The sequence below is a fragment of the Myodes glareolus genome, chromosome 26 (assembly GCF_982192425.1).
Source record: "Myodes glareolus chromosome 26, mMyoGla1.1, whole genome shotgun sequence".
Lineage (NCBI taxonomy): Eukaryota > Metazoa > Chordata > Mammalia > Rodentia > Cricetidae > Myodes > Myodes glareolus.
The window spans coordinates 25,945,166-25,970,466 of NC_142051.1; the positions used below are offsets into that span (position 1 = coordinate 25,945,166).

At 39.3% G+C, this 25,301-nt stretch overlaps 1 protein-coding gene across 4 annotated transcripts in view; it reads left to right on the forward strand.

The window, feature by feature from the left end:
* Tmtc2 (transmembrane O-mannosyltransferase targeting cadherins 2) overlaps positions 1–25,301 on the forward strand; it is a 389,511-nt gene that overhangs the window by 224,852 nt on the left and 139,358 nt on the right. For all 4 annotated transcript variants that reach the window (XM_085683199.2, XM_085683198.2, XM_085683197.2 and 1 more), the window contains exons 5-7: positions 21,406–21,491; positions 21,940–22,124; positions 23,276–23,354. In XM_085683199.2, coding sequence (XP_085539325.2) covers positions 21,406–21,491; positions 21,940–22,124; positions 23,276–23,354 — 350 coding nt within the window. The remainder of the gene's footprint in view (positions 1–21,405; positions 21,492–21,939; positions 22,125–23,275; positions 23,355–25,301) is intronic.

Genomic DNA, 25,301 nt, shown 5'->3' on the forward strand with positions numbered 1-25,301 from the left:
GGCACATTGAACTTTTTCATTATTCATTCAGTTTCAGAAGGCAGATAATAAATTTAAGACAGTATAATCAATTTTTGATTATTTTTTCTAATGGAGAGATCATGTTTGAAGATAATTGAGATTTTGCCCTTGTTCTGTGTTGTTAGAATCCAAGTATCCAATCTGTGAAGCATGAAAAGGGGAAAAAAGGAAGCAGCTTTTAGATTCAAGGGAAGTAGAAAGAAAATATCAATGAATTAGAATTTGGAGAAACATTGGACATGAATATGGAAGGATCTGAAACTTCTGGCAAGGGGATACTGGACAGAATAGAAAATCTCACTTGCAGCCCCGAAAAACAGAAAGGGATTATTACAAACAGATACCTGAATGCTTAAAATAACACAAGAGTAAACACATATACTTTCTTGGGAAATAGTACACTACATATTAACTATCTCAGGAAAATACAGCTGATCTGTTTTGGCCAAAAATATTTGCAATGTCAATTAAGCACTTTGAGAAAGTTCAAGAAACACTATTTTTTTAAGGAAAGAACGAAATCAAGGCACTTTGCAAGTGGTTTCTTCCACATCCTCAAAGAAGACATAATTTCTTCACTAATTACCATTCTTGTTTTTAGGAAGTTAGATTATAGGAAAAGCAAAATTTGACTAAATTAAATATGCATATATGAAAGGATTATGTCCCAGCTCCTCCCTGAAATCACAATAAGTCCCAAACAGAAAAGAATAAATTAGAAACCACTATAGACAAGTCATACTTACAAGTACATTTTGCATGTCTTGGAATTAATATAGTGGATATAAGAACATATTAAAGATTAAAACACTGCAGGCAGGTAGGATTTAATCTGGGATTAATGGCAAGATGTTTAATATTGCAATTCAATTACTGCAGTCTTAATTTAAAAAGTCAGGAGAAAAAAATGTGATGTATTGATATGTAAAAAGAGCATTTGATCAGCAGCTACCTTAGAAAGTAAGACTTCTGAACAAATTAAGAACAGATTAACACTGTAACATAAAATAAAGCATGCCTGTCAATTCTTTATTTAATGAAAATCACGGTACCCTTGCCTCTAACATTCAGCTTCTTGGTGTTGTGGCAGTGGCTTCATTATTATAATCTTCCAGAGGACTTCTAACTCCATTTGCTGTTTATTTAGATAAGTCGTGGAATCCCTAGGAGAGTAGGAAATTCTGTGACTCGTAATGGGTATTCATAACCACATTCTCTGAAGCATGCATTTTGATGAGCCACTAGATAATTCTATCTTACAAATAACCTTCTTACTAAGTGTGATCGTGTACTACTGTAATCCTAGCTCTCAGGAGGTGGAAGCAGGAGGATTAGGAGTTTAGTATCCTCTTCTACAACACAGCAAGGTTGACATGAGTCTGCTACATGAGACCCTCTTTCAAAAACATAACCAAACTAATGAAAAGTGCCTCTTGACTCAGATGTCTACTGAGGGGCTATATTCATTTCCTTGTATATGTATATTAGTGTTGATTCAGGTATTCTTTTGTTATTTATGGCTATCGTGGGCAAAGCACTTAAACGGAATGAACTAAAAAGATGGAGGTGTATTGTCTCATAAGTTCATATTTAGCTAGAGCGAGGAGCTGAAGTGGGCAGGTTTCTTGTCCCTTTCTGTGGTTTGCTGGGTATCTTTGGTGCACAACTATGTTCTCACATGACCTTTCCCTTCTACAGATGCCCATCTTACTCAAGCAATTTCTTTTTTAGCCAATTACTTCTGTAATGGCCTCGATTCCACATATGTCCACATATGTGGTCATACATATTAGAACTTAGCAGATGCTTTTAGATTTGTTTGCAAAAGTTTTATCACACATCTCACTATTAGGAGACTCAATTCCATTGAAGCAATGATTTTTAATCTGAAGAAAAGTGGTCAACAGGCAATAGGTTGTTTTAGAAACTAAAATACTTACATGGATTTCAGTGGTATATGTTTCTCATGATGTCCCAAACTGCCTTAGGAGGAAGTCATTTTAGTAGGAGCATCAGTGGAAGAAAAGGGATGTGGCCTTCACTACTTTTTCATTGCTGGGATAAAATACCATGATGAAGGCCACACACAGAATGAAGAGTTCACTTTGGCCTAAGGCTCCAGACAGATAAAAGCCCATCATTGCATGGATTCATGGCATCAGATGGCAGGCATGGTGGCTGGAACCAGGAGCTGAGGAAGTGAGGTGCGACCATAAATAGTTAAAGCCCTCCTTCAGTGACGTATTTCCTGCAATGCGGTTCCGCCCCCCACAGGTTCCACAGCCTTCCCAAACAGTGCCACAAAGTGGGTACTCAAGTCTTCAAACCACTACATTGGAGTATCATGTTATCGTTATAGATCCAATAATAACAAGCATATCAGAAGTCTGTATATTCAGGGCTAAGTCTGAAGAACCTTTGTAAGTTCACAAAAGAAGAGATTGTAGACTCCAGTTGGTGTGACTAGGTAGAGAAATAAATCTTGTCGTCTGAAAGGTAACAATTGATGGATATAAGAAGAAAAATAAATAGTGGCCAAATGTCCATAGGTCAAAACAGGGTTTCCTGCCAAGTGTCATTGGAGAGGGAGAGCACAGGGATGGAGGAAGATGGCCAGTGAGTGCCTGAGCAGGAGACTGGCATCCAATGGTAGAGAACTTCTGATTGCTGACAGGGATTCCCAGAATTGCTTCCTGTGTTTATGTAAAGGGAATGGGAGAGGGATTCTCTTGTTAGTTCACTGTAACACAATTAGCAAAGGCTGTGGATGAATAACTCAGCTGGCCCCTGATATTTCCCCAGAATAAGATGGTGATTACAGAGACTTGCTTTGTCCTATGGTAAGGGCAAGCTCCAACATATATCTTCCATGTTGTTTTACTTGATAATTTCATCACACATTTAATAAACACATGTTGTCTTGTAAAATTCTTGAAATATCATAGACCCTATTCAGTAACACAGCGAAAAACCTAGTATTGTATCTTTTTTATTTCCTCCGGTGTAGACTTATCTTTTCTGTAAGCGTGTATGCAGGTAGTTAGATATATTGTGTAGATTTATTCCTTAGACATTTTCTGTTCTAATTTGTACAGTTATTGTAATTCTAATGTCCTCACAGAAAAAAGATTTAATAAAAACATATTTCTTGCATTGATTTGGCATAGTTTAGACATTTAAATAAGTGATTTTTGAAAGTAGGGCAGGTTGACCATGCTTAATGATTGCATCACCCAAAAGTGTTCTCAAGTATATTTTACCACTCAGTCATCCATTCTTGAGTTTCGGTTAAGATGTACAGTATTCAAATATTTAGGTAAGTTTATCTTGTCAAAATGACAGATATAGATTCAGACAAGAGAATTAATAGATAATGACCCAGATGTTTGTCCAATGCAAAGAAAACAGAGCTGATTAAGTGGAAAAGATGGCCTTAAAAAGCATTCAGGTTAATTAAAAATTGCATTATGAAAACTTTTCTGTTTTAGTTTTCATGGCTTTATACATCAGATGATCACGGGTTGAAATCATAAATTGTGTATAACATGGACACACACTTTGGAGAGTTCAGAGGTATTCAGGTAGGTTCTATGGGGTTCTGAGGGAGGAACATGGATGTGTCATGGATATGACACTGCCTTAAGCATTAGTCCCTAATAGACTTATGTACAAACAATAAATAAATTGATAAAAAATTAAATAAATTATAGATGAAGTAAGTCCTTGTGTACCTGTGTTTTCCTGGGTTTTTCCTCCTTGTATAGTCACAGGCAGTGGAGAGGATCAACAGGTAAACAATTTGCATAGGAATTATTCATTTATTTTGATAATATATCTTTTACATTAGCATGCTGAAAACTAAAGTTTAACTTATGGTATCATCAATCTGAGGAGTCCTGGATGATAAAGTCCTAGCCTCAGGTGGCCCGGCCCTGTAAAACCCTTTCCAGGAAGAACGCTGGTTGCACTTTGGGTAATTTCACCGGTAGATCTGCTGTTATGTTCTCATTGTCTTCTCTCCCAGGTACACGTTAGCACTTCCACTCTGTTTGGACCTTACAGTGGTCAGCTGAGTTGCAGCTCATGCCACAGAGCCATCTTTTTCTGCAGTTCATTTGCACATCTGTCCTGGGCTTCATCCTGGGTTAGATTTCATGGTTCATCTGTTAAAGTGAAAGCTCTTTTCCTAATACTTAAAATTCCCAACTTAAGTAACACCTATTACAAACATCAATGGTTTGTACACGGTTTTGAGAAAGAGAGGCTGACTGTGAAGCCCTGCCTTTTACTCATTGATGTGATCCTATCTGCAGATCCACCCAGCAAATACCAAGTGTTTGCAGAATAGCAGCCATTGGGTTAGGAAGTAAGAATTAGCTCACAAGCAAAGTATAATTTCTGTCTTCAAGTAGCTTGAAGTCTGGATTTAAAATTATATGTTGGTGCTAGGGAGATGGTTCCCTTGCCAAACAATTATGTCGATCAGAATTCAGATCAAAGAAACCTCGTAGATGCAGGCTGGATGTGGCAGCTCTTTGATAATTCCGATCATGGAAGGCCGAGGTGAGGAATCCCCAAAGCAATTAAGCTAGGGGAACTTGCTATATTGGTGAATTCTTGATGGATAGAAACCCCACCTTACAGAAGAGGTGGGAGAGCAACTGAAGATGATTTCTGACATCAACCTCCATGCATAGAGAGGTACATGGACCCACGCAGAGGAGAACATTTGCACACACACACACACACGAAAGCTATATATAAAATTCTAAGCTGGGAATTGTAGCATATGCCTGTAATTGCATGTTGACTTTGAACTCCTGATCCTCTCTTCCATTACCTGAGTGCTGGGATTCCAAAAATGCACCACTGATGCCTGGCAAAATGTCACTTTTATTTCAAATAGTCCCCATGTGTTGTTGCAACAAGGCAGACAATGTCTTAACTCAGCCTGGAAGGAAAAAGAGGGAACGAAGATAGGAATCGTGATAGAAAGACAAGGGAAATGATAGTAGAAGGGAAAAATGAGTTTTGATTGAGTAATTTTAGGTGTTTTCTTGCTATCCTGTAAGCATTCTGAATTCATTTTTACATCTTTTATAAGGACATTTGGAGGTAGAGTGTATAGATTTTTGTGTCATAATTATATACGTGTGTGAATGAAAACTGACTTTCAATGAAATATATTTGTATAATATACAAAAGGTTAAATACAAGGACTGTTAATGCACTGGAGACCAGGGTCTCGAATCTGGGATGTCTGGAAGGCGAAATAAATTCACAAATCCAGGATTCTGATGCAAGCTGACAGGCTATCAGCTGCAGGGCAAGTTCTTCTTCTTCTTCTTCTTCTTCTTCTTCTTCTTCTTCTTCTTCTTCGTCTTCGTCTTCGTCTTCGTCTCCGTCTCCGTCTCCGTCTCCGTCTCCGTCTCCTTCTCCTTCTCCTTCTTCTTCTTCTTCCTCCTCCTCCCTCTTCCCCTTCCCCCTCCCTCCCTCTTCCCCCCTGCTCCTTCTCCTTCTTCCTCTTCTTCCTCCTCCTCCTTACTCTTTTTCTTCTCCTCTTTGTTCCTCTTTCTTCTTCTGCCCTGAGCATCAAATCTCAGTCTCTTATTGTAAATTTTACACAAGGTTAATCATTATTTGGGCAAAGCACTTCACAAGAAGTATAAAGATTCTTTGAAATCAGAACACCATCATTCATTATGACGTTTTCCCAGTTCCCAAGCCCCATGCCAGCCACTATATTCTTAATTCTTAGCTGAGTTAATCATAAAACAACTTTGGAGACTTTCACCTTGAGGCTAGCTACTTGCAGTTTACAGAAGCACAGTTGAGGGGGTTTTACTCCATTGTCATATCTTTCCCATTGTTGTTCCTCACCATTACAGTTTTGATTTATAAGGCCACAGGCAGTCAGCCTGCCAGGTCCTACGTTCCTCAGAAACTTTATTCATCATAGCCAAATTCTTTTCTGTTTCTTTTTATGTTTCTGATTATAATTCTTTTGCCAAGTTTTATAATCGAGTAAGAAACAATCTCTGCATTTCCCCCAAATTTCCCCAATTCTTTCATCAGTCAGGTTTTTTCCCCATAACCTGCTTTACAGCTTCCATGCCTGCCCACTTTATCAGATCAGGAATACTCGTATTATCATACAGCACATCTGTATTTTCAGAAGGCACTGGTGTGGAAAGAGAAAAAGGACATGAAGAACAAGTGCACTAGTTGAATTGCTGTAACCAGAATCATCTGTAACATTGCCAAATGCATATGCAGACGCCAAAGATGCGGTCCTCAGGGCATGTAGGTGTTTGCTCCTTGGCCCTCAAGTAGCATGCTCATTTAGCTGCCACTGGGTTGCCTGGAGGGAGTTGCTTCCTGCATCTCAGGAAGTACTTGAGGAGAGGGACTGTGCTTGGCCATCTCCAGCACTAATGGAACCATAGATAAAACCAATATTTCAGCATCACGGTACAGGTTGTATAACTCTATGTTTCAGAATTAGAAGAAGAAAAATATACCCACAGTGTGAAATGTCAGTACCTGGGTCTTGATTCTTCTACATAAAGTGTTCAAAGTGGGCTGGAGAGATGGCTCAGCAGTTAAGAGCATTGCCCGCTCTTCCAAAGGTCCTGAGTTCAATTCCCGGCAACCACATGGTGGCTCACAACCATCTGTAATGAGGTCTGGTGCCCTCTTCTGGCCTGCAGACATACACACAGACAGAATATTGCATACATAATAAATAAATAAATAAATAAGTAGATAAATAAATAATAAAGTGTTCAAAGATGACCATTTTGCACCAAGAAAGCCACAAGGCGTCTCCGAGAATGATATAATCTTCTGAGCTATATATGGGCACAATGACCAAAGAACTTAGATGCACACTAAAACCTCCATGGCAGTTGGAGATGTAAATTATTTATATTTTCATTGTTAGTGAAGTCTTTGACACTTCTTTGGTGCTCCACATAGACTTTTAAACAGAGCTGCATCGAACAACATACTTAACACTCGTTTCTTTTACATCTATGACAAGAACACATGAGAGTTTCAGTGTCTGCCCTGTCAGCCTTGCCTTCTCCAGCATGCATCAAAACTGGAGTCTTTTTATTAACTGTGAGCCTGGTAAGAGAAAGACAGAGGCTAGGTCCTGCCCATTCCTATCCGTGTTATGTGGATCCTGTTTCAGATGCAGTTGCAACATAGCACCATGTGGGCTTGTCCATACTGTCGAGAAACAGTCTCATTCATATTCACTCTGTTGAAAAAAAGACATTAACCTAGATTCCACCGTGAAACAAATTGAATGGAGGCATTTTTTTTTCTGAAACATCATTGAAAGATCTTTAATTTTGAAGTCATTTCCCTCCACAGCTGTGGAGGTGAAACCAAGGAGGTGTATTAGAGAGTTCGTACAGCAGTTTACAGTGACACGCTGAACTACTGAGTTTTGTTCACTTTAAAATGCACTGAACGTTGCCTACAGGGGCAGAAGCCTTCCTCTTGTTCTTCCTCAAATTGTGTTCACGCAGAGGGTGCAGATGATGCAGGCAGAGTCTTAAGGAAATGCATTTCAGTTTTCTCCTAAGGAGGTTTCTGCCTAGTGAGAAGAAAGTGCCTTGCAGTCTCTGCTCTTGAAGAAAAGCGAACAGATGTAAATTAGTTATTTGCCTAGTCCCAATCAGTCGGCTGCAGAGTTTCAATTACTGAGGCTTAAGAATTATTTTCTAGACCCACCAGGAATTATGGTAATATTGTCTGACGCTTAATTTATTCTCTCTGGTATAGAAGGTTTGGCTTACGTGATTGTAAAGTTGCTGAAAGTATAATTGAAGTTTGAGGGCATCTGGATATGTCGATGATAATGAATTGAAAACTAATGTTGTGTCATCTGCTGCTTACTTCTTATGTATTTTATTTATGTCAAATAGCACATTATTTCCGAGGCTGAATTATATTTCCTATCGCTTCTTTCAATTACTTGCTTCTAGATTACCCTTTACTGAGATAAGGCTTCCTGGCTGAGGCTGACTCTACAGCAAAACTAACTCCTTGTACCAATTCTCCCCCTCATTTCCTCTTTTAAATTCCTTTTGTACATTGCACTTACTGCTATGAAATACACAAACTCCATGATGTAACTATAAATGTATGTATTTAAAAGGAGTACAAATTCCTAGTTCATTTTCTAGAGTGTTAAAGAATGCACTTGGTGTGCATTCTAAAAGTACGATATATGCTTAACATGTCAAAGATCCCAGGTTACATCTCCAGCATATCACATACCACACACATGCACACAGGCACACACCCAGACACACACCCAGAACCACCCCTAACTATGAAGATGTGAACTCCAGAATGCATCGTTTTGATATATTTGCCAACTTTCTAGAGCAGTGCTTAGCACACTGTGAGAGTGCTTTGTAATTTTTCCTAGAGGTATATATATATATATATATATATATATATATATATATATATATATATATATATGGTACATTTATTCTCCTCAAGTATTCAAGTGTAAAAGATATGCCTTAGACTGTCTGTATCCTCCTTCTTCTTTCCCTCACCCTAAAAGAAGAGCAGTAGTTGCTCAATGATGCCCTTTTGACTTCACACCTACATCTCCTTGAATCATGACTCTCCATGTTCCATTTTGACCCTATGGTCCTTTAAGCTGGGACAAGTCATAGAGATTGGATGAAAGTGATCCCATCTCTGTCCTGTCGTAATGAGTATCATATAAGGAAATGCCCACACCATCTGGAGGAGACCCAAGCCTAGTCTGGTTGTTATAAAATTCATGGTGTGGAAGTGAGGCAATTTCTTAGTGCAAAGTGTTGGTTAAGGGACTGATGTAACCACCTAGCAGTCTGAAAGGACACTGGACTTTATAGATATTTGGCAGCTTTTGTGATTTTCCCTTCATAGTCTCTGTGTGTTTCTTGCTTACTTGTCCTTTGAAGTAATATCCTTTAGAAGAATCCCTGAATCTTTAAAGATCAGTTTTAGTGCTGGCTACCAGCCCAAGATGGAAGCTGTGGCCTAAAACTCGGATTATGCAGTTCTTATAAAAATCATTAATGGAGCTGGGCACAGCGGTGTGTGCACCTGTAATCCCAGAACCTCAGCTAGGAGGATTGCCATGAGTTTGAGTGAACGCCTTTTTCCTAACCACAGAAATAAAAGTAAAACAATGAAGCAACAAATGATGACTCAGTGAGATCAGAAAGCAGGGCTACACCGAGAGTTACTGAGGAAAGCAGGCTTCTTCCTGTGCCTCTTGGCTTCCTATGTGGCAATGGGACCCCAGCAATTGACAAAACTGCCCCTTTCCAAACTAATTAGACATTCACGTTGGGTAGCCTCCATAAACAACAAAGAATTACAAGCAAATCTCTGTGTAGACTTAAATTTAATCATTAGTGCACAGTGCCTTTAAATTGTGCTAGAAGCTTCCGTGTTCTCAGTTTTACTTTAAATTCCAAAACGGGCTTAAAGGGAAGGAAAAATATTTGTAGGAGACTTGACTATATATAGGCTTACAAGAATAGTGCTTGTTTTCATGGGAAAGAGGACAAAAGAACAAGAAATGTTTCCTTTCATAAAAATTGAAACCACTGTCATTCCGTATGCCTTGAGGGCAGCTTAGTAAGTGGCTCAGATGGTGAGCTGGTCATTATAGAGACTTAGGTTCAGATCTTCCACTGATGGTTCCCATGATCGGCTGTGGGAAAATTGCTTAATCTGTCCTCTTCATCTGTAAAATTGGATTATATTAGTGTTATTTTGGAAGGATTAAATAAAATATGCTTAGAAACTTGATATAACCCTACAGTAATAGAAGTTGAAAAGTTTGTCGGATGTTAATTTTATGCTGTTTCCAATTACTTCCTGGCTGTTTCTTTGTGAAGCGATGGCACCATTCACAGGCAAGTTTTTTTCTATAAAAAGAAATCGATCTAGTGTTCAAGGATGACTCCCCCGGCATCCCCCAAAATCCCTTTCTGGATGTGTTGGTTTGTATTTAATTTTAAACTCAGTAAAGTTTGTCATTGGAGGATGAAGTTTACTTGCATATGAAGCAACTCACAAATGTTCCTGTGTTAAGAATCATGTAGGAAGGAAGCAAGGGGGGGGAATCGAAGAGAGGGAGGGAGGGAGAGAGGGAGGGAGGGAAGGAAGGAGGGAGGGAGAGAGCGAAGAAGAGAGAAAAGGAGGAAGGGAGAGAGGGAAGAAAAAGGAAGGAAGGAAGGGAAGGAGGAGGGAAAGAAAGAGAGAAAGAAGGAAAAAGAGAAAGAAAGAACAAAAGAAAGGAAGAAAGAAAGAGAAATTACAAATGAAAGAGAAGGAGGGAGGGAAAAAAGGAAGAAGAAAGAAAAGAAAATGAAATAGACCCTATTTTGAGTCTTTTCAGCTGAAGTAGAAACCACAGATTATTTTTTTTCCTACAGAGATAGCAGCTAAAAAGTTATAAAGTTCTTCTGCTCCTAATTATACGGATGGAAAGAAGTAAAATCAAAACTTCCCACCATAGACACAGTATCAGTTCTCTCTCTAGATTTCTATTGAGTACTGTTATCTTATTACCACATGGATATATCCATACTATTCATACCTGATGTTATTTTTGACATATAGAGGAAAATGTAGCCTCGTTACACTCAGAAAAGAAGTATGGATAATATTACTACTGTTAGCATATAGTACAAGCCTGTGAATTAGGGATCCGACAGTAATCACAGCTATAAGAGTTAAAGTTCCCCAGGCATTCTAATCCTTGAGCCCCTCTTCCGAAGCAAGTATGACCCTTTTGTGTGTTTCCTGTAATAATTAATTAAAATTGTAATCATGTATCATCTGTGTCAAACCTACTATGATAGACTATAAAGGTGTTTAGATTCATCAATCAAACTCAACCCCAGAAATACCTTTGTAAAAAATGCTCTGTTTGACACTCCCCAGATTTTTACTTTGAAGGCAAAGACAACAGTGAGGATATGTTCCAGCTTTTTTTTTCTCTTCTAATATAAATTGATAAAGGCTTTGCATGTTATGCCTAAACAATTGCTTTTGATAAGATGTCTCCTGCGTCGCGTTTGACAGGTTATAAGAAAACATCTTTCTCATGAAATAGATGTCCTACTTGTACTTTACGGAACTGTCAATGTCTAAATGAAATTCAGTTTAGAATAAGCAGAGAGCTCTGTGTCAAAAGAAAAAGAGCAAAGAGGAAGCTAAGCTGTTTTTTTCTGGAACCTACTTGGCAGTTATATGACACTTTAGAGACAACACACTTTGACAAAAGTTCCAACTCTGGAGAGCCATGGAATAGAATCCTATGCCCTTGTCTGTTCATTCTGTGACACATGATTGTTTTTCCTTTCATGTCTCTTTTGCATTTTTTGCCAGGCAACGACAGTAGAATAGGAGAACAGTTGACCTCTTATCCATACGTGGAAAACTGTACCTCTTCTTTTAGTTTTGCCCGTTGTTCATATGCTGTACAATAACCAAGTACAGTGACAATAGCTTAATATCCAATTACGTTTGTCAGAAACCATGTGAAATATTTTCTAATAAGTAAAAGGTACATGTTTTGTGAAAAATTCATTGGCATATATTTCCTCTTCTAATACTTTCTACACCAAGAAGTCTTTGTTAAAACGTTATTCCCTCGGTGCTGCAGTCTTCACACTCAGTTAATAAAGAAAGGTGATAAAATGGAACATTTGATTTGTAGAAATGTGTGAGTCAGGAGAATCCTTGTGTTTAGACATCAGATACAATGTCTGTTCTCTAAAGGTGATCTGGTGACCACAGGATGCCATTCTGCAGAAAACACAGGTGTGTGTAGCGGTCCCCTCAGCTCAGAATTTTTTATCTGAAGCTCATTGAATCTTTTTTTCCATATAGAAAATTCAGATTGTTTCTTTTCCATCTGATAGCTCCCATAAGTTTCCTACTTTTTAGAATTTGAGAGTATTAATTAAAATTAAAAATATTATAATGTAATTATTTCTTTCTGCAAAGATTAGTCTGACCATGCTTATGTCTAAAAACATAATTTGAGTGTTTCAATTTCATGCATCTATTTTACTCAAATCATATAATTTTATCGAACTATTTGGCTTGATTTTATATAGTTGGTTGTTGCCCAATCTGGTTATCACTCAAAACTTGACAATTCATTCTTTGTATGCATCTAAGTACTGTGAAGAATTTTTTTTAAATTCCCTATACTATCCATATGTGTTATTATGTTTGACTTCATATAATTTATAAAAACTTAAAGACTAATGTGTATCGCATCTCATGACCTGGTAAGAAGTTGATTGGTCAGTGATTAGAAACTAGAATTGGCAATAATTTTCTCTGTCATATGACCAGAAGTCCAGGGAAGGACAGTTGCAGCTGGCTAGGATAGCTGCGGCTCAGGGTCTTGGGCTTTTTTATTATATCCCCCACTATCCTCAGCACAGGACGCTGTAGCACGAATAATAACAAAACTTGCTGTCCATTGATTTGGTCCTGCTTCCTTTTCCTTACTCAGTGTCTAGCGCAGTGGTTAAGGCACGGAAGGTCCATGCCTCAGTTCTGATGGCCTAGAAACTTAGGAAAGAAGTAATTGAAAGGCTTGAGTATCTTTATTACAATCTGTACTTAGAAGGACTTTAAGTTTAATTCCATTTATAGCCGTGTAGGTATTTGATAATTTTGCCCGCTTTCTAGTTTATCCAGGAGAATATGCAAGCATTTATGTTTTATGACTATATGCCATGCAGTTAATTATCACTTCATTTAATAATACAGATTAAGGATTCATTTTTAAGTGACATGTTATACTCATTGCCTAAAAGTGTAAATTTTGGGGGAAAAAAGAGGAAATTCATCACTGGCTTCATGGCATAGTTAAGTGATATAAAATTTCACTATTATAGGCAGCTGAATTAGCAAATTTGATTAAGAAGTATGAGTTAATACAAAGTTCAAACATGACTCTGACTTATTAATTAATTACTGTTAAGAAATTTCACACGTGTAAATTGCTCTGGGGAAAAATAAATCAAAGCTCCAGAATTTGGTTTGTAACTCGGAGGGGGGTAAACCATTAATTTTAAAAGTTCCTCTGTGTGTTAAAGGAGGATCACACGAGATAAATCTCAGAAGCATAGTTCGTCTGCAGACGGATATGCTTTTTTCCTTCACAATTGAGCTTAGTGTTGCTAAAACACTTGGTGAGCTATTGTGAGTAAACTCTGTCCTCTGACTGATGGCAGGGGCGGCGCGAGACTCTTCAGCACTGCAACCTATTCTCAACTGTACAGTTTTAATTGTCAGTTGTCTTGGCCTTTCACGTTCCCAAATGCTTCCTCCTACATAGATTATGTCATTTAATTTTCACAAAGCCTATTATTATTGCTATTGTTAGGTTTAAAAATGCCACCCTTTGTGACTCTGGCGTTTCACTGCCGTGACTGTTCTGACTGGAATGCTGCTCTCATCCTTCTTGGCTTTGGCCTCTATTTCTTCTCTAAGAACTTCACCTGACTTGTTCCTTTTTTGGGCTCCCAAGAGGCTGCTCTTTCTCATGGCCCAATTTGCATACTGTTGTGATCATTTACATACTGTTTTCATAACAAAACAATTAACTCAATAATTATCTATTCATTGTTTGATACTAGGTTGACTGGCACTATCTAATATATTAACATAGTGTAGGAATGCTATGGATTTTGCCATAATTTTAAAATATGAAAAAGCTGTTGATTAGTTGTCCATACTATTTCTCCAGTGAGAATTGCAAGACTCTCAGTTAGCAGTGTCCTTGTCCTTTTGACTTTTGTGTAGCTATCAGCCCAGATGCTGGGCTCTGTTTTATTGGATACTTCACTTTTCGGCTGTTCATATACTTCATTTATTCCAACCTTGGGAAATCTCTTCTTTCAAGCGTTTCCAAAGACCCTTATGAGAATTCAAGGCAAGAGGTCACAATTGAAGAGTTGATGTTTTTACATGTTCATTTTATAATTTGTTTGAAGAGGGGGGGGTCCCTTGGCATAGCATGGGTCTGAGAAAAACATGAGGAAGTCAATTCTCCCCTTCAACTATGTCAGTCCCTGTGATAAAGCCAAGTCCTTCAACTTTCTCTAAGTGTTTATCCTCACTGAGCCATTTCTATGCACTGTGATGTAGAAGGTTTTTTGTTTGTTTGTTTTATTTTAGGATGGTTATCACAACTTTGATTGACTTTCCTTAATCAAATTTCTAGACTACTGTGGTTTCAAACAATGGGCATGGTAAAATTTTTTAAAGTTCAGTTTATACAGAAAAATAACATAATCTGCACTGAGTATTTCTGAGTATTCCTTCCATAGATGAAGCCACTAGATGACATCATTCAGAAAATATCAAACTATACTGAACTCCAGTACTTAGCACAGGCTGTCATATAGATCGGGGCATTCTTAATTCTTTGTGTAGGTGAGTCTCGCCCCCAACCTCTCATCCTCCTTCTCTGCCTCTTGAGTATTGAGATTAAAAGCATTTGCCACCATGCCTGGCTCTAAACAGACATTTTCTCGTTATTCCCAGGAAATTCAGCACAGCAGCTCCTTACATTACATCATGTTAGGCATTACAAACCCTGTATACAAATTGGAGAATTTAAACGCAAATATTTTATCACCATGTGTAAAGGTCCTAGGCTAATGCAGCTTTAGGTACCCAAGAGGAATCCGGAACTAATCCTCCACTGACACCCAAGGATAACTCGGCTGCACGCATTTATGGAGGGCAGTGTGATGTGATGATACACGGAAGCACTGGGTAGTCTGGCATGTGTGTCTGGAAGTCAGCCTTGGTACAGACAAACCCTGACAGTTTGCTCGGATGTACTGTCGGGGCGGGAAGGACATGTCTTTTTCTCCAATTTTTAAAATAATTTCTCTCTTCTTCATAAAAACACCAAGAATCACGATAGGTTGTATTTTTATTGAAAATATCCTTTTAGTTTCCTTTCTGTATTTTAGGTTTTTTTTACAATGGTGTATAGAGAGGACAGGTATACAAAGGAACTTTTCTAACAAAGAAATGTGTTATAGTCACTTACCCTGAGAAACTAATTGTGTTTCTCAGTTTCTACACTTCAGAGGCGGTCTTGCCATTTCATTGTAGGATATATACCTACATTCCCGTCTTCTACCCAGTTGCTGCCAGTGACCAGCACCCCTGCCCTCTATCCAGTTAATACTGGTGGCCAGCATCCCCACCCACTGCTCAGTTAATGCCAGAGGCCAGCACCTCTGCCTTCTACCCAGTCAATGCCAGCGGCCAGCACCCCTACCTGTTGCTCAGTTGATATCAGTGACCAGCATCCCCACTTGATACCTAGTTGATGCCAGCTGTCAGTATTTACACCCTCTACCTATTTGACGCCAATGACCAACATCCCTGTCTGATACCAGCTGATGCCATTGACCAGCATTCCTGCCCACTACTCGGTTTAAATCAGTGGACAGCATCCCCACCTGATATCCAAATGATGCCAGCAACAAGCTTCTCTGTCCAATACCCAGTCGATGCCAGTGGCCAGCACCTCTGTTATGACAACCATGAATTTTAGTCTCTAGACAGTGCCAAAGGCTCCCTGGGGAGGCAAAGTCACCTTTGGTTTAAACCACTGTGCTAAATAAATGTTTCCTTCTGTCTCTGTCAGGGTTTAGGGTCAACTAGAGATTTGTGTGCCACTTATATTTAATTGCGCATTTAATTCTGCCCAACCTGCTGTAGTTATTCTTTTGACTGGTTTTCATTAATCAAGTTGCATTACTACTGTGATCATTTCTTAAGTACTACTTTAGAAGAAAGGCTGTTACAGGACACTAGAGGAAAATATGGATCAAACTTTCTCCTGGAAGAAATTAGGCACATATATTGGTAATTCTTACGATTATCAGTAGCCACCACCAACAAAAACTGACGTGTCTTAAGAGAACAATCTGTTACTATTGTTGCTTCTGCTGCTGCGGCTGCTGCTACTGCTGTGTGTGTGTGTGTGTGTGTGTGTGTGTGTGTGTGTGTGTACATACCTGTGTCTGTGCATCTCTCTACATGTCTGTATGTGAAATAATTTCCTGGAATTTATGTGTTACCACTAATAGCTCAAATGTTCGTGTGTGTTTTCTTTGACTGGAACAGAGTTGTTCTTTTTCCCTCTCCAGGCTGGATAATTCATTGCTGGCCTTAGTTTGAATGACTGTCCTAAGAGCATGAAAGAATGTGAGACATGAGAGAAGTGAAATATTCCTTAAATATGCCATACTTCACAGTCCCCCCATAAATATATAAAAATAACCCTTCTTTCTGCCATTTCAAAGATGTAATTTCATAAATTCTTTTCAATTTATCACTTGTATGGTATTTTAATTCTGTGTTATTACATACAGAAAGTCCACTCACTTGCTCTCACAACAGCTTTGCACTTATTATATAAAACTATTTCTGACTATATTTTTTGCATGGTGGTATATTAAAATATGTTCTTCTTTTTAATATATTTAGAAGCTAGAAGAGTTTATTGTCATGGCCAGTATGTAAACTTGTCATGTCACCAATTTGAACAACCATAGAAAAGCCTTGGGTGTGAATAAATTATTTTCTTACTGCTATGCTGGCATTTTGATGTACTTGTCTATATATGGTCAATCCTTTGTGTGTTACTTTATTAATGTCTTCTTATGTTACTGGGTGTGGGGGGTGCTCTCAGGAAGCAGAGGCAGGAAGATCTCTGAGAGTTCAAGGCCAGTCTGGTCTACATAGTGAGCTCCAAAGCAGTCAGAGATGCATGGTGAGACCCTGTCTCAGATAGATAGAACAATAATTATATAGATATAGTTGATTGATAGATGACTGAGATAGATAGATAGATAGATAGATAGATAGATAGATAGATAGATAGATAGATAGATAGATAGATAGATACAGATAGGCAGGCAGGCAGGCAGATTACTCAATATGTGTGTACTAATATGTAAGCTGCTTGGCATGCTGGAAATGCTGAGTGAGTGCAGCTACTCTTATCATTGTTACAAATGCACCACAAGATATTTCTGTTTCTCTACTATGTTTTTAGAAAAGCCAAGTGTACGTTTTGTAAAGGTGGCTTGGTATTAACCACGTTTTAGGATGGATCTAGAATCAGTAAGAAATTTCAAGATGAGAGATGTCTTTTCCTTCTTTCAAAACAAGCTAGAGTTACACAAACTTTGAGTTTTAGAACAAAGCAGTGGGTAGTCGATGTGCATCTAGAACTGGATATCTTTTTTATCTTTATCAAGAACACTCCGTCTGAAACTCATGACCTCTTTAATTATTATTGGCACATACAGAAGCACCCTTTTATGTAATATAACCTACTGAGTCCATTAGTGTTGCTACTTTGTGTATGGACTTCACAATGTCCCTTGGGGGTGAGGGAGAAGGCTGAATTTCCCTCTTAGCAGCAGCTGTCTATAGTTATCTGTCTAGGCAGGGGTTCTTGCGAGATTTCCCCGATCCACACTGGAATGTGAATTGATTCTGACTTTGTGCTAGACTTATTTAGGGTCTAGTCCTGTTGAGATTTCATGGGTACAGCTTGCTTGTTATGGCTACAGGACACGGTCCTGTAGAAGGTACCCTCCCCGTCTCTTACTATCTTTCCACTCTCTCTTCCTCCATTTTCCTCCATATATTGCACATGTTTCAGTTGGGTTTGGGAACCCCTCTCACCTCACTCAGTTGTCTTCTGCACTGTGACCAATTTTCGATTTATGTAATGGTCTCTCTCTGCTACAAAAAGGAAACGTCTTTGACAAGGGTGAGAGATACACTTATGTGCAGGTATAAGAATAAATATTTGGCATACAATTAGGATTTTATTGGTAAAGGTCTATGACAGTGCCGGGTCTTCTTTAGGTTCCATAGTCTCACCACCCAAAAGAAATGGACTTGTTTTATAGGAGTAGACTTGAATTCCTTCCTATTAAGGAGGCTTTAAGGTTAATTAAATGACTTTTTAATCCCCAAGATATAAGTGCCGCTATTGCACTCTTTAAGATATGACACTCTGAGGTTGACCATTGTCATAGTTCTCAGCTTTATAGCTTGGTAAGACTATTAAATGCATTTCTCACTTGGCAGGCTGCAGGTTTTCCATGTGTTGTTATGTTTCACGTAGCACAGACTCTCCTCAGATTCCATATGCAGCCCAGGATGACGCTAATCTCTTGATCCTCCTACCTCTCTCTCAAAAGTGCCAGGATTGCGGTAGAAGGAGTGGGGCCCCTTGTTTGTTCCGGCCACCTGGCTAGCATAACCCCCAAAATAACCAAACAGAAATTGTATTAATTACATTACTGCCTGGCCCATTAGCTCTAGCCTCTAACTTTCACATCTTGATTAACCCATTTCGATTAAATCTGTGTATCACTATGTGACTGTGGCTTACTGGTAAGATTCTAACCTATGTCCATCTCGGGCCAGAAATTTATGGTGTCTGCCTGACTCTGCTCTCCTTCCCAGCATCCAGTTCTGTCTTTCGTGCCTACCTAAGTTTTTGTCCTATCGAAAGGCCAAGGCAGTTTCTTTATTTAACCAATGAAAGCAATACAAATACATAAGGACCTCCTACACCACCAGGATTAATTGTATATACCACTCTCTGCATCTTTGAGCATGGAATTCATTATCAAAGAAACAGTATCCAATTCTGCCTTTGCTTGCTTTTAACTAAAAACCCCAGTTAGTTTGTTAAATCTTAGACTCTTATTTCTTCTTGCGTAACATCAGGCTGATGACAATATTCTTACATTTTTACTCTGTTTGTGTGCATGTGTGCACACTAGCGTTTAACAATGTCACTTGCATGTGTGCCTACTTTTTGCCCACTCTTGGATTAGAATGTGTTATCAGATTGCCTCAAATGTTGTCGTTTTCACCATTTTTGTTTTCCTTCTTGTTATTGTGGAACACTGTATGCATCTGAATCTTGCTTCCTTTCTGTAGCAAACACAGCAAGGTAAAGTGATCAGGGAGATCCTTATCCCTTGCAAATCAGTCACAGTGGCTATCTGACTCAAACTCACTCCTTAGTACCTTTATGACACAGGGCAGGATCCTGAAGGTTTTATTATCGCACTGTGTGCTCTTCTGTGCTCTATGTGTATTTTATGAATTGGAAAGTGACAGAATATAATGTATAATGTGTCAGCAGAGCTGATTCCAAGAGGCCGAGGACATCAGTCTCCAGACAGACATGTCAGCTTTAGGCCCCAGTCAGATCCATGCAGGTCCCCAACCCGTTCACTCCCATTTATCCTAATAGCATATTTGCCCTGTAGAAATGTAATTATGTAGAGACTAATTAGTGGGCTCTTTCAGTTACTTGCAGGCTAGAGAAGATAAAGAGTGTTCTGACAGAGCTATAAAGATGTGCCTTCAGGGACAAGTGAAGAGCCATAGCGTATAAGAGTCAATGGCTCTGGAGAGTGCACAGAGCCTGTAACTATCACTGTGAAAAGCAACAAGGGTTCAGGCATGGCAATCAGCTCGCTGGTTTCAGCAGCTGATTCTGATGATGCCGTCAATCTAAGCAGAGGTGTTTGATTTTTATTTTATTTTTCCATTTATCTGACTTCGGGTTTAATTTTGTGCAGGCGCTACTACGCCTTTTCCTTTTCAGATGACTTTGGGAATTCCGGTTAGGTCTCAGGTGGCTCAGTCAGCCGATAGACACGTCTGGGGTCAGGAGAGTAATCCTGATTGTAATGGTGAAGGCAGTATGCTTCCATGCAAGACACAGGGCCAAGTGGTGACATGCAAACCGCGTATCAAGAGTGGAAGCAGAAACAACCGTGGACCACCACCTTCCCCTAAGGCAGTGTGAGAGTGAGGAAGTAGCCAGGGTTTTCATTGTGTACAGGATGGTGTCACAGATGGCAGAAGGCTAAACCTGATGCCAAATCTAAGGGAAGATGGAATCCAGGAAGGAAGATGAAGTCAGCAATTTTGAAAGCTATAGTTGAGTGGGCAATTTACTTACGCAGACACTCTATATAGTGAAACATGGAACCATAGCATAGCATAACATAGCATAACATAACATAACATAACATAACATAACATGGGGAGGACAGCCTCAGTTATTTGATTTTTAAATAATTAATCTCTTCAGAACGTAATCTAGGAGATCAGCATTAGCAACTTGTTAGGCAGTGGAAGACAATTAATTCCTCCCGCCGGGCCCATTCCTTAAAGGTCTCATCACCTGCCAACAGTGCTCCATTGAGAGTCCCCAATTCCTAAACATGAGCGTTTGGCAGACACTCAGCCATTCCCTAACCCTAACAGTACTCAACAAACGCATGTTTTGACAATAGCTTTTTCTTTTCTCAGACCCCCATTTTACCCCTCTTGCAATAGCCAAGGAAGCTGCCAAGTTGAGTCTGCGATTGGCACCGTCAACAGCCGTCCTAGGCCCACTAGATGTATCTTATGTCTGTAAGATACTGTTTACAAGAGAATGGGCCCAGAGCAAAGTCCGTCGGGACGCCTTCTAATTAGTTCAGTTTCCTAACATCTTATTTTCATAGAAATGGTTATACTTGATTTTCACTGATGTCAGAAGGGTGGGTATTGGCATGGCTTGAGTAATCCATGTGGGTACTATTTAAGGAGGCTCATAGAGGGGTCCCTAAAGTCTGAGGGTCTGGAAAGGGAGATGTGTTTCTGCCTGGTAGACTGACATTTGCAGAGTATCCTGAAATGCAAGCTTATTTGACCAAAGCCAAGCAGCATAGACATATACGGCCTTCACTTCTTCCTTTTGTTTCTTTGCTCCTCTGGATCCGCCTTTGCCATTGAGTTAGACTGCTTTTAGCCTTTTGCCTTTGGGAGTGTTGTGAACAAATATCACCCAAGCAACAACTGGTGAGGGAGACATCTCATGTTTCTCTATATTTATCCCTGCCTTCCCCAGGTTTCCTTGGTAAAATGAGGAGGAAATGTGTGTGTTCCCAACAGAAATCCAGGTGGCTGGCAATTCAAGGGGGAGGGGAAGAAGTCTGGTGAGGGGAACATTTATTGGTTACAGAAGTCCGTTTAAAAATCCTTCTTAATACTTCTCTCATGGAGCCAGGGCCCGTGGATACCTGTGTAGGATTTTTCCTCCTGAGAGATCATTTCCTTCCATTAGAATTTAGTTTTATGGGACCAGGTCAGCCTTTTTATTGGGCCGTTGACCATTTTTACCCTTGGAATATAGAATGAAAATGTGTGGGTTTCTGTTTCGTGATTCAGCCCCTCTCAAGTGTCTCTGTTCTCCTCATGCAGAGGCTTGCTGCTCCAGGAGAACAGCAGGTTGACTGAAGCGTTGCATTATTACAAACTGGCCGTCGGGAGCAGGCCGACCCTGGCTTGTAAGTAGTCCTGGAGCTTTGGAGTCTTTCAAATATTGCCTTTCATTGGTAACAATTACCCCTGTATTGTTGAAGCCTTTCCAAAGAAAGCAGCTACGTGTGGTAGTCATATTTCTAAATATTTGTTAATATTAGCAATTCTCTCTCTCTGAATTTCATTCTTCAATGCCATTTCCAGTTTTTCCCAAGCACTTTGATAGTGCAGTCTTCTATTTAACTAGATTTTGAGCTCAGAAATCTGTGGTATTCAGCTGAATGAAAAAATAATTATATTTTTAGAAATACTTGGGGGTTATTACTACCGTTATTGATCCTGTGTTTATTCCACACACATTTATTTTATTTTTCAATAAATAAGAAATATCCCTTGGAACAGAGATGAAGCCAGTACACCTTTTATCCACGGTGCCTAGTGCCTCAACTTTCTGATTCTGGTTTCTCCTCGCAGCTGCGTATTTAAACACGGGCATAATTCTGATGAACCAAGGGAAGACAGAAGAAGCCCGGCGAACATTCCTGAAGTGTTCCGAGATTCCAGATGAAAACCTGAAGGACCCTCATGCACATAAGAGCTCTGTGACCAGCTGTCTGTACAACCTGGGGAAGCTCTATCATGAGCAAGGACACTATGAGGTCTGTCCACCCCTCCCTGCCCTCCTGCTCTGAGATAGCTTCAGTGTTGTCTCTTCTACCTTCTTCTTGGGGGCCACTACAGTCTTTTGAAAAGCTAATCTATTCATATTCCAGTGTATGTTGGAGGATGTAGTGGCTGTTAGCACACACATAGTCCTCAATTTGGATCTAAGGTATGGTTTCTAGAATCCTTACCATTTTGCTTCGTGTTTGATGTTTTTATAAAAGGATATTGTTTGTACTCTGAATATTAAGAATGTAACTTGATCTCAAGGCTACCTAATTTTCTTAATTCTTTTAAAAAACAGTCAAATAAAAATAATGTGGTTTTGATGGTGGAGGAGGTTGTTAAGCAAGCTGCTGCGTAGTAAACTTGATGACCCCCCGCCCCTTACCTCCTTACTCACAGAAACCATGTCTGTATAGCATCCTTCTCCCTTAAACTGTCCTCTCTCACCATATGCCCACATCCCACCGACATACTCTTAAGCATCTTAAGGCTGTGCTATGAGCTGGGCAGTGATGGTGTAAACCCAGCACTGGAGAAACAGAACCAGGTTGACTCTGAGTTGGAGGCCAGGTCGGTCTACAAAGAGAGCTCCAGAGCTTTATTCAGACAACAAAAACAAAAAGAAGACCCTGTTTCAGAGAACCAGAAAGAAAAAAGTCTTCCTCATATTGTAATATGAGGAAGAAGATGCGCCTTTAGAACAGTTGCATTTAACACTGTCAGTGAATCTTGTCAGGAGGGAGATCTATTTGCTAGCTGGCACTTTACTTCTACCCCACGGGTTGCTTGAGTTAGAGCGTAGACTCAGGATGATGACTAATGAGTAACGTCCAAGTGCGAATGTTTTTTAGCTCTTCTTAGTGAGTAATTGGTGAGAGCTGGAAAATTTGTATTAACAGCATCGGCAACTCTCAGTTCCTTGTTAAGCTAAATTTTTCTGTGACATTCCTCACCGGGCTGTTTTCACTCGTGAAATTAAGGCAGCGTGATATCAAAGGACAGCTCAATTATTTTCCTCTAGTGAACCATTCGGAAGCAGAAATGGGTAGTTTTAACTTTGGAGAGGCGTCATTATGTTACTCCCAGTGCCCATCCCTGTCCTCTAATGATGAGTTATCTTTCTCTTTGTTTCTTAAATTAGGATGCCCTGAGTGTATATAAGGAAGCAATTCAGAAAATGCCAAGGCAGTTTGCCCCCCAGAGCTTATATAACATGATGGGTAAGTACCACTCTACGTTTTAATTGGCATCAGGGGTTGCAGAGAAGGAAGAACCCGTGTTTACATGCAGTGGGCTTCTACTATCTTCTTAGTAATCACTGAGCAATGCTGACACTCTGTGTTGTCCAGACTGTGGCAGAACCTTCCTGACATGGGCAAAGAGATGAATGAATACAGCGTGTCAACACATTTATCAAATTTCATAGCTTTTACAAGGGACTCTCAATGCCATTTGGGTACCACATACTATTGAGCCTCTATGGAATGAGAAAACAATATATTGTATTTGTAATATGTGTACTTTTGGTTATACTTAGATAGATAGATAGATAGATAGATAGATAGATAGATAGATAGATAGATAGATAGATAGATCGATAGATAGATAGATAGAATGTACTTACTTTAGTGAATTTACCAGATTTATAATAATTTTAGTATGTTATTCTCTTTATCAGAACATTCTCAGTACCCAGCCTGTAGTGATGTGGAGATGCCTGAACTTTGGTGCTTTTAAAAGATGAGACTATTGAGTCAGCATGTGTTGCTTTCGTGGAGGAGGCCTTGGGTCCCTATAGTGTTTGTTCTTCTTTTAAAGAGTAATATTTGAGACTAGAATGAACCTGTGAACGTGGTAAATATGCTACTTCAATTGTTTATCTTCCTGTTTTGAGTAATCTCTAGCAATCAGAATGTATATAAATCTAGGTTATAGATCCTCCCCCCCCCCAATTGGGTTCAAGAAGTGAAGGGCGGGAAATCCTAACCACGCTCTTATCACCTGTGATTAATCTGTTCCTGCTCAGGAAACGGTTGTCACAGCTATTTGATGGTAGACATAACTATTACCCGTTAGGCATGAGACTCTTTGGAAAACCGCCAATGTAGTCTGAATGCCCTCTTGATGGGTTCACACGACTCTTTCCGGGAATTGGAGATGGGAAGGTCTGCTCCTGCTCTCCAATCAAATATTCCCTTTTCCCCAAAGCAGAAATTGCAAACTCAGACCTGCCATTCATTAAATCCGATTAAGTCCTTTGATATTGCAAGACCTCCCTCATAGAGATGAAATAGCTAGGATTAGGCTGTGTGACCTACAGGCTTGTATTCGTTCTAAGTCATATGATTTGGGAAATTTAATACTAGCTGCTTGGTTCTGCATTCACACAAAACCACAAATGCTACATGACTTGAACATGTTTATCTGCCAAAAAAAAAAAAAAAACCAAAACAAAACAACAACAAAACGATAGCCACAAAACCTCATATTCTTTCCTTATACAGGAAGTGTAGGCATGGCTCAGATATGGGATAAGGCACAGTACAGCTTTCAATAAACCAAAAAGAGAATCTAATCTAACTCAGAAGAGGTTGATAATGCCATTCATGTCTCTGGGAGGTGCACCTCCAGCTGTCCTACCCAGTATTAAAGTGATTGAACGCCCACATCAAAAAGGACACTGGATATTTCTTTCTTCTTTGACATAATTCCTCCATGCTAAAGATTAGCTTCATTAAATATACTTTTGCCTTCAAGCTTTTACTGGATTAAAACTGTGTCTCTTACTTTCAATCATTTTACCATCTGTCCACATGGTAATATACACAGGAATATCACATGTGCCTAGGCTGGGTGGTTTCCGTAAACCTTTCCATTTTGATGCTGGGTATTTTTCATAGCAAAATAATACTAAAAGGACGGCTTCCTCTACCTTGATCTGAAAAGGCAGTCATTTTACTTTGATTTTATTCATAACTTTAGCTGCCAGTTTTTAATCAACTGTCAAATGAGATATCGTTGCTGAAATTAGGTTTAGGTTTTGAGTTCCTTGGTGATAAACCGCATGTGGTCTCTTTATTGCTAATGGGAACTGCTAGTATTCTCAACAGTTAGTGATTTTTTCAGAAAATTCATTCAATTATTTTATGTAAATAAATTGGATTGAG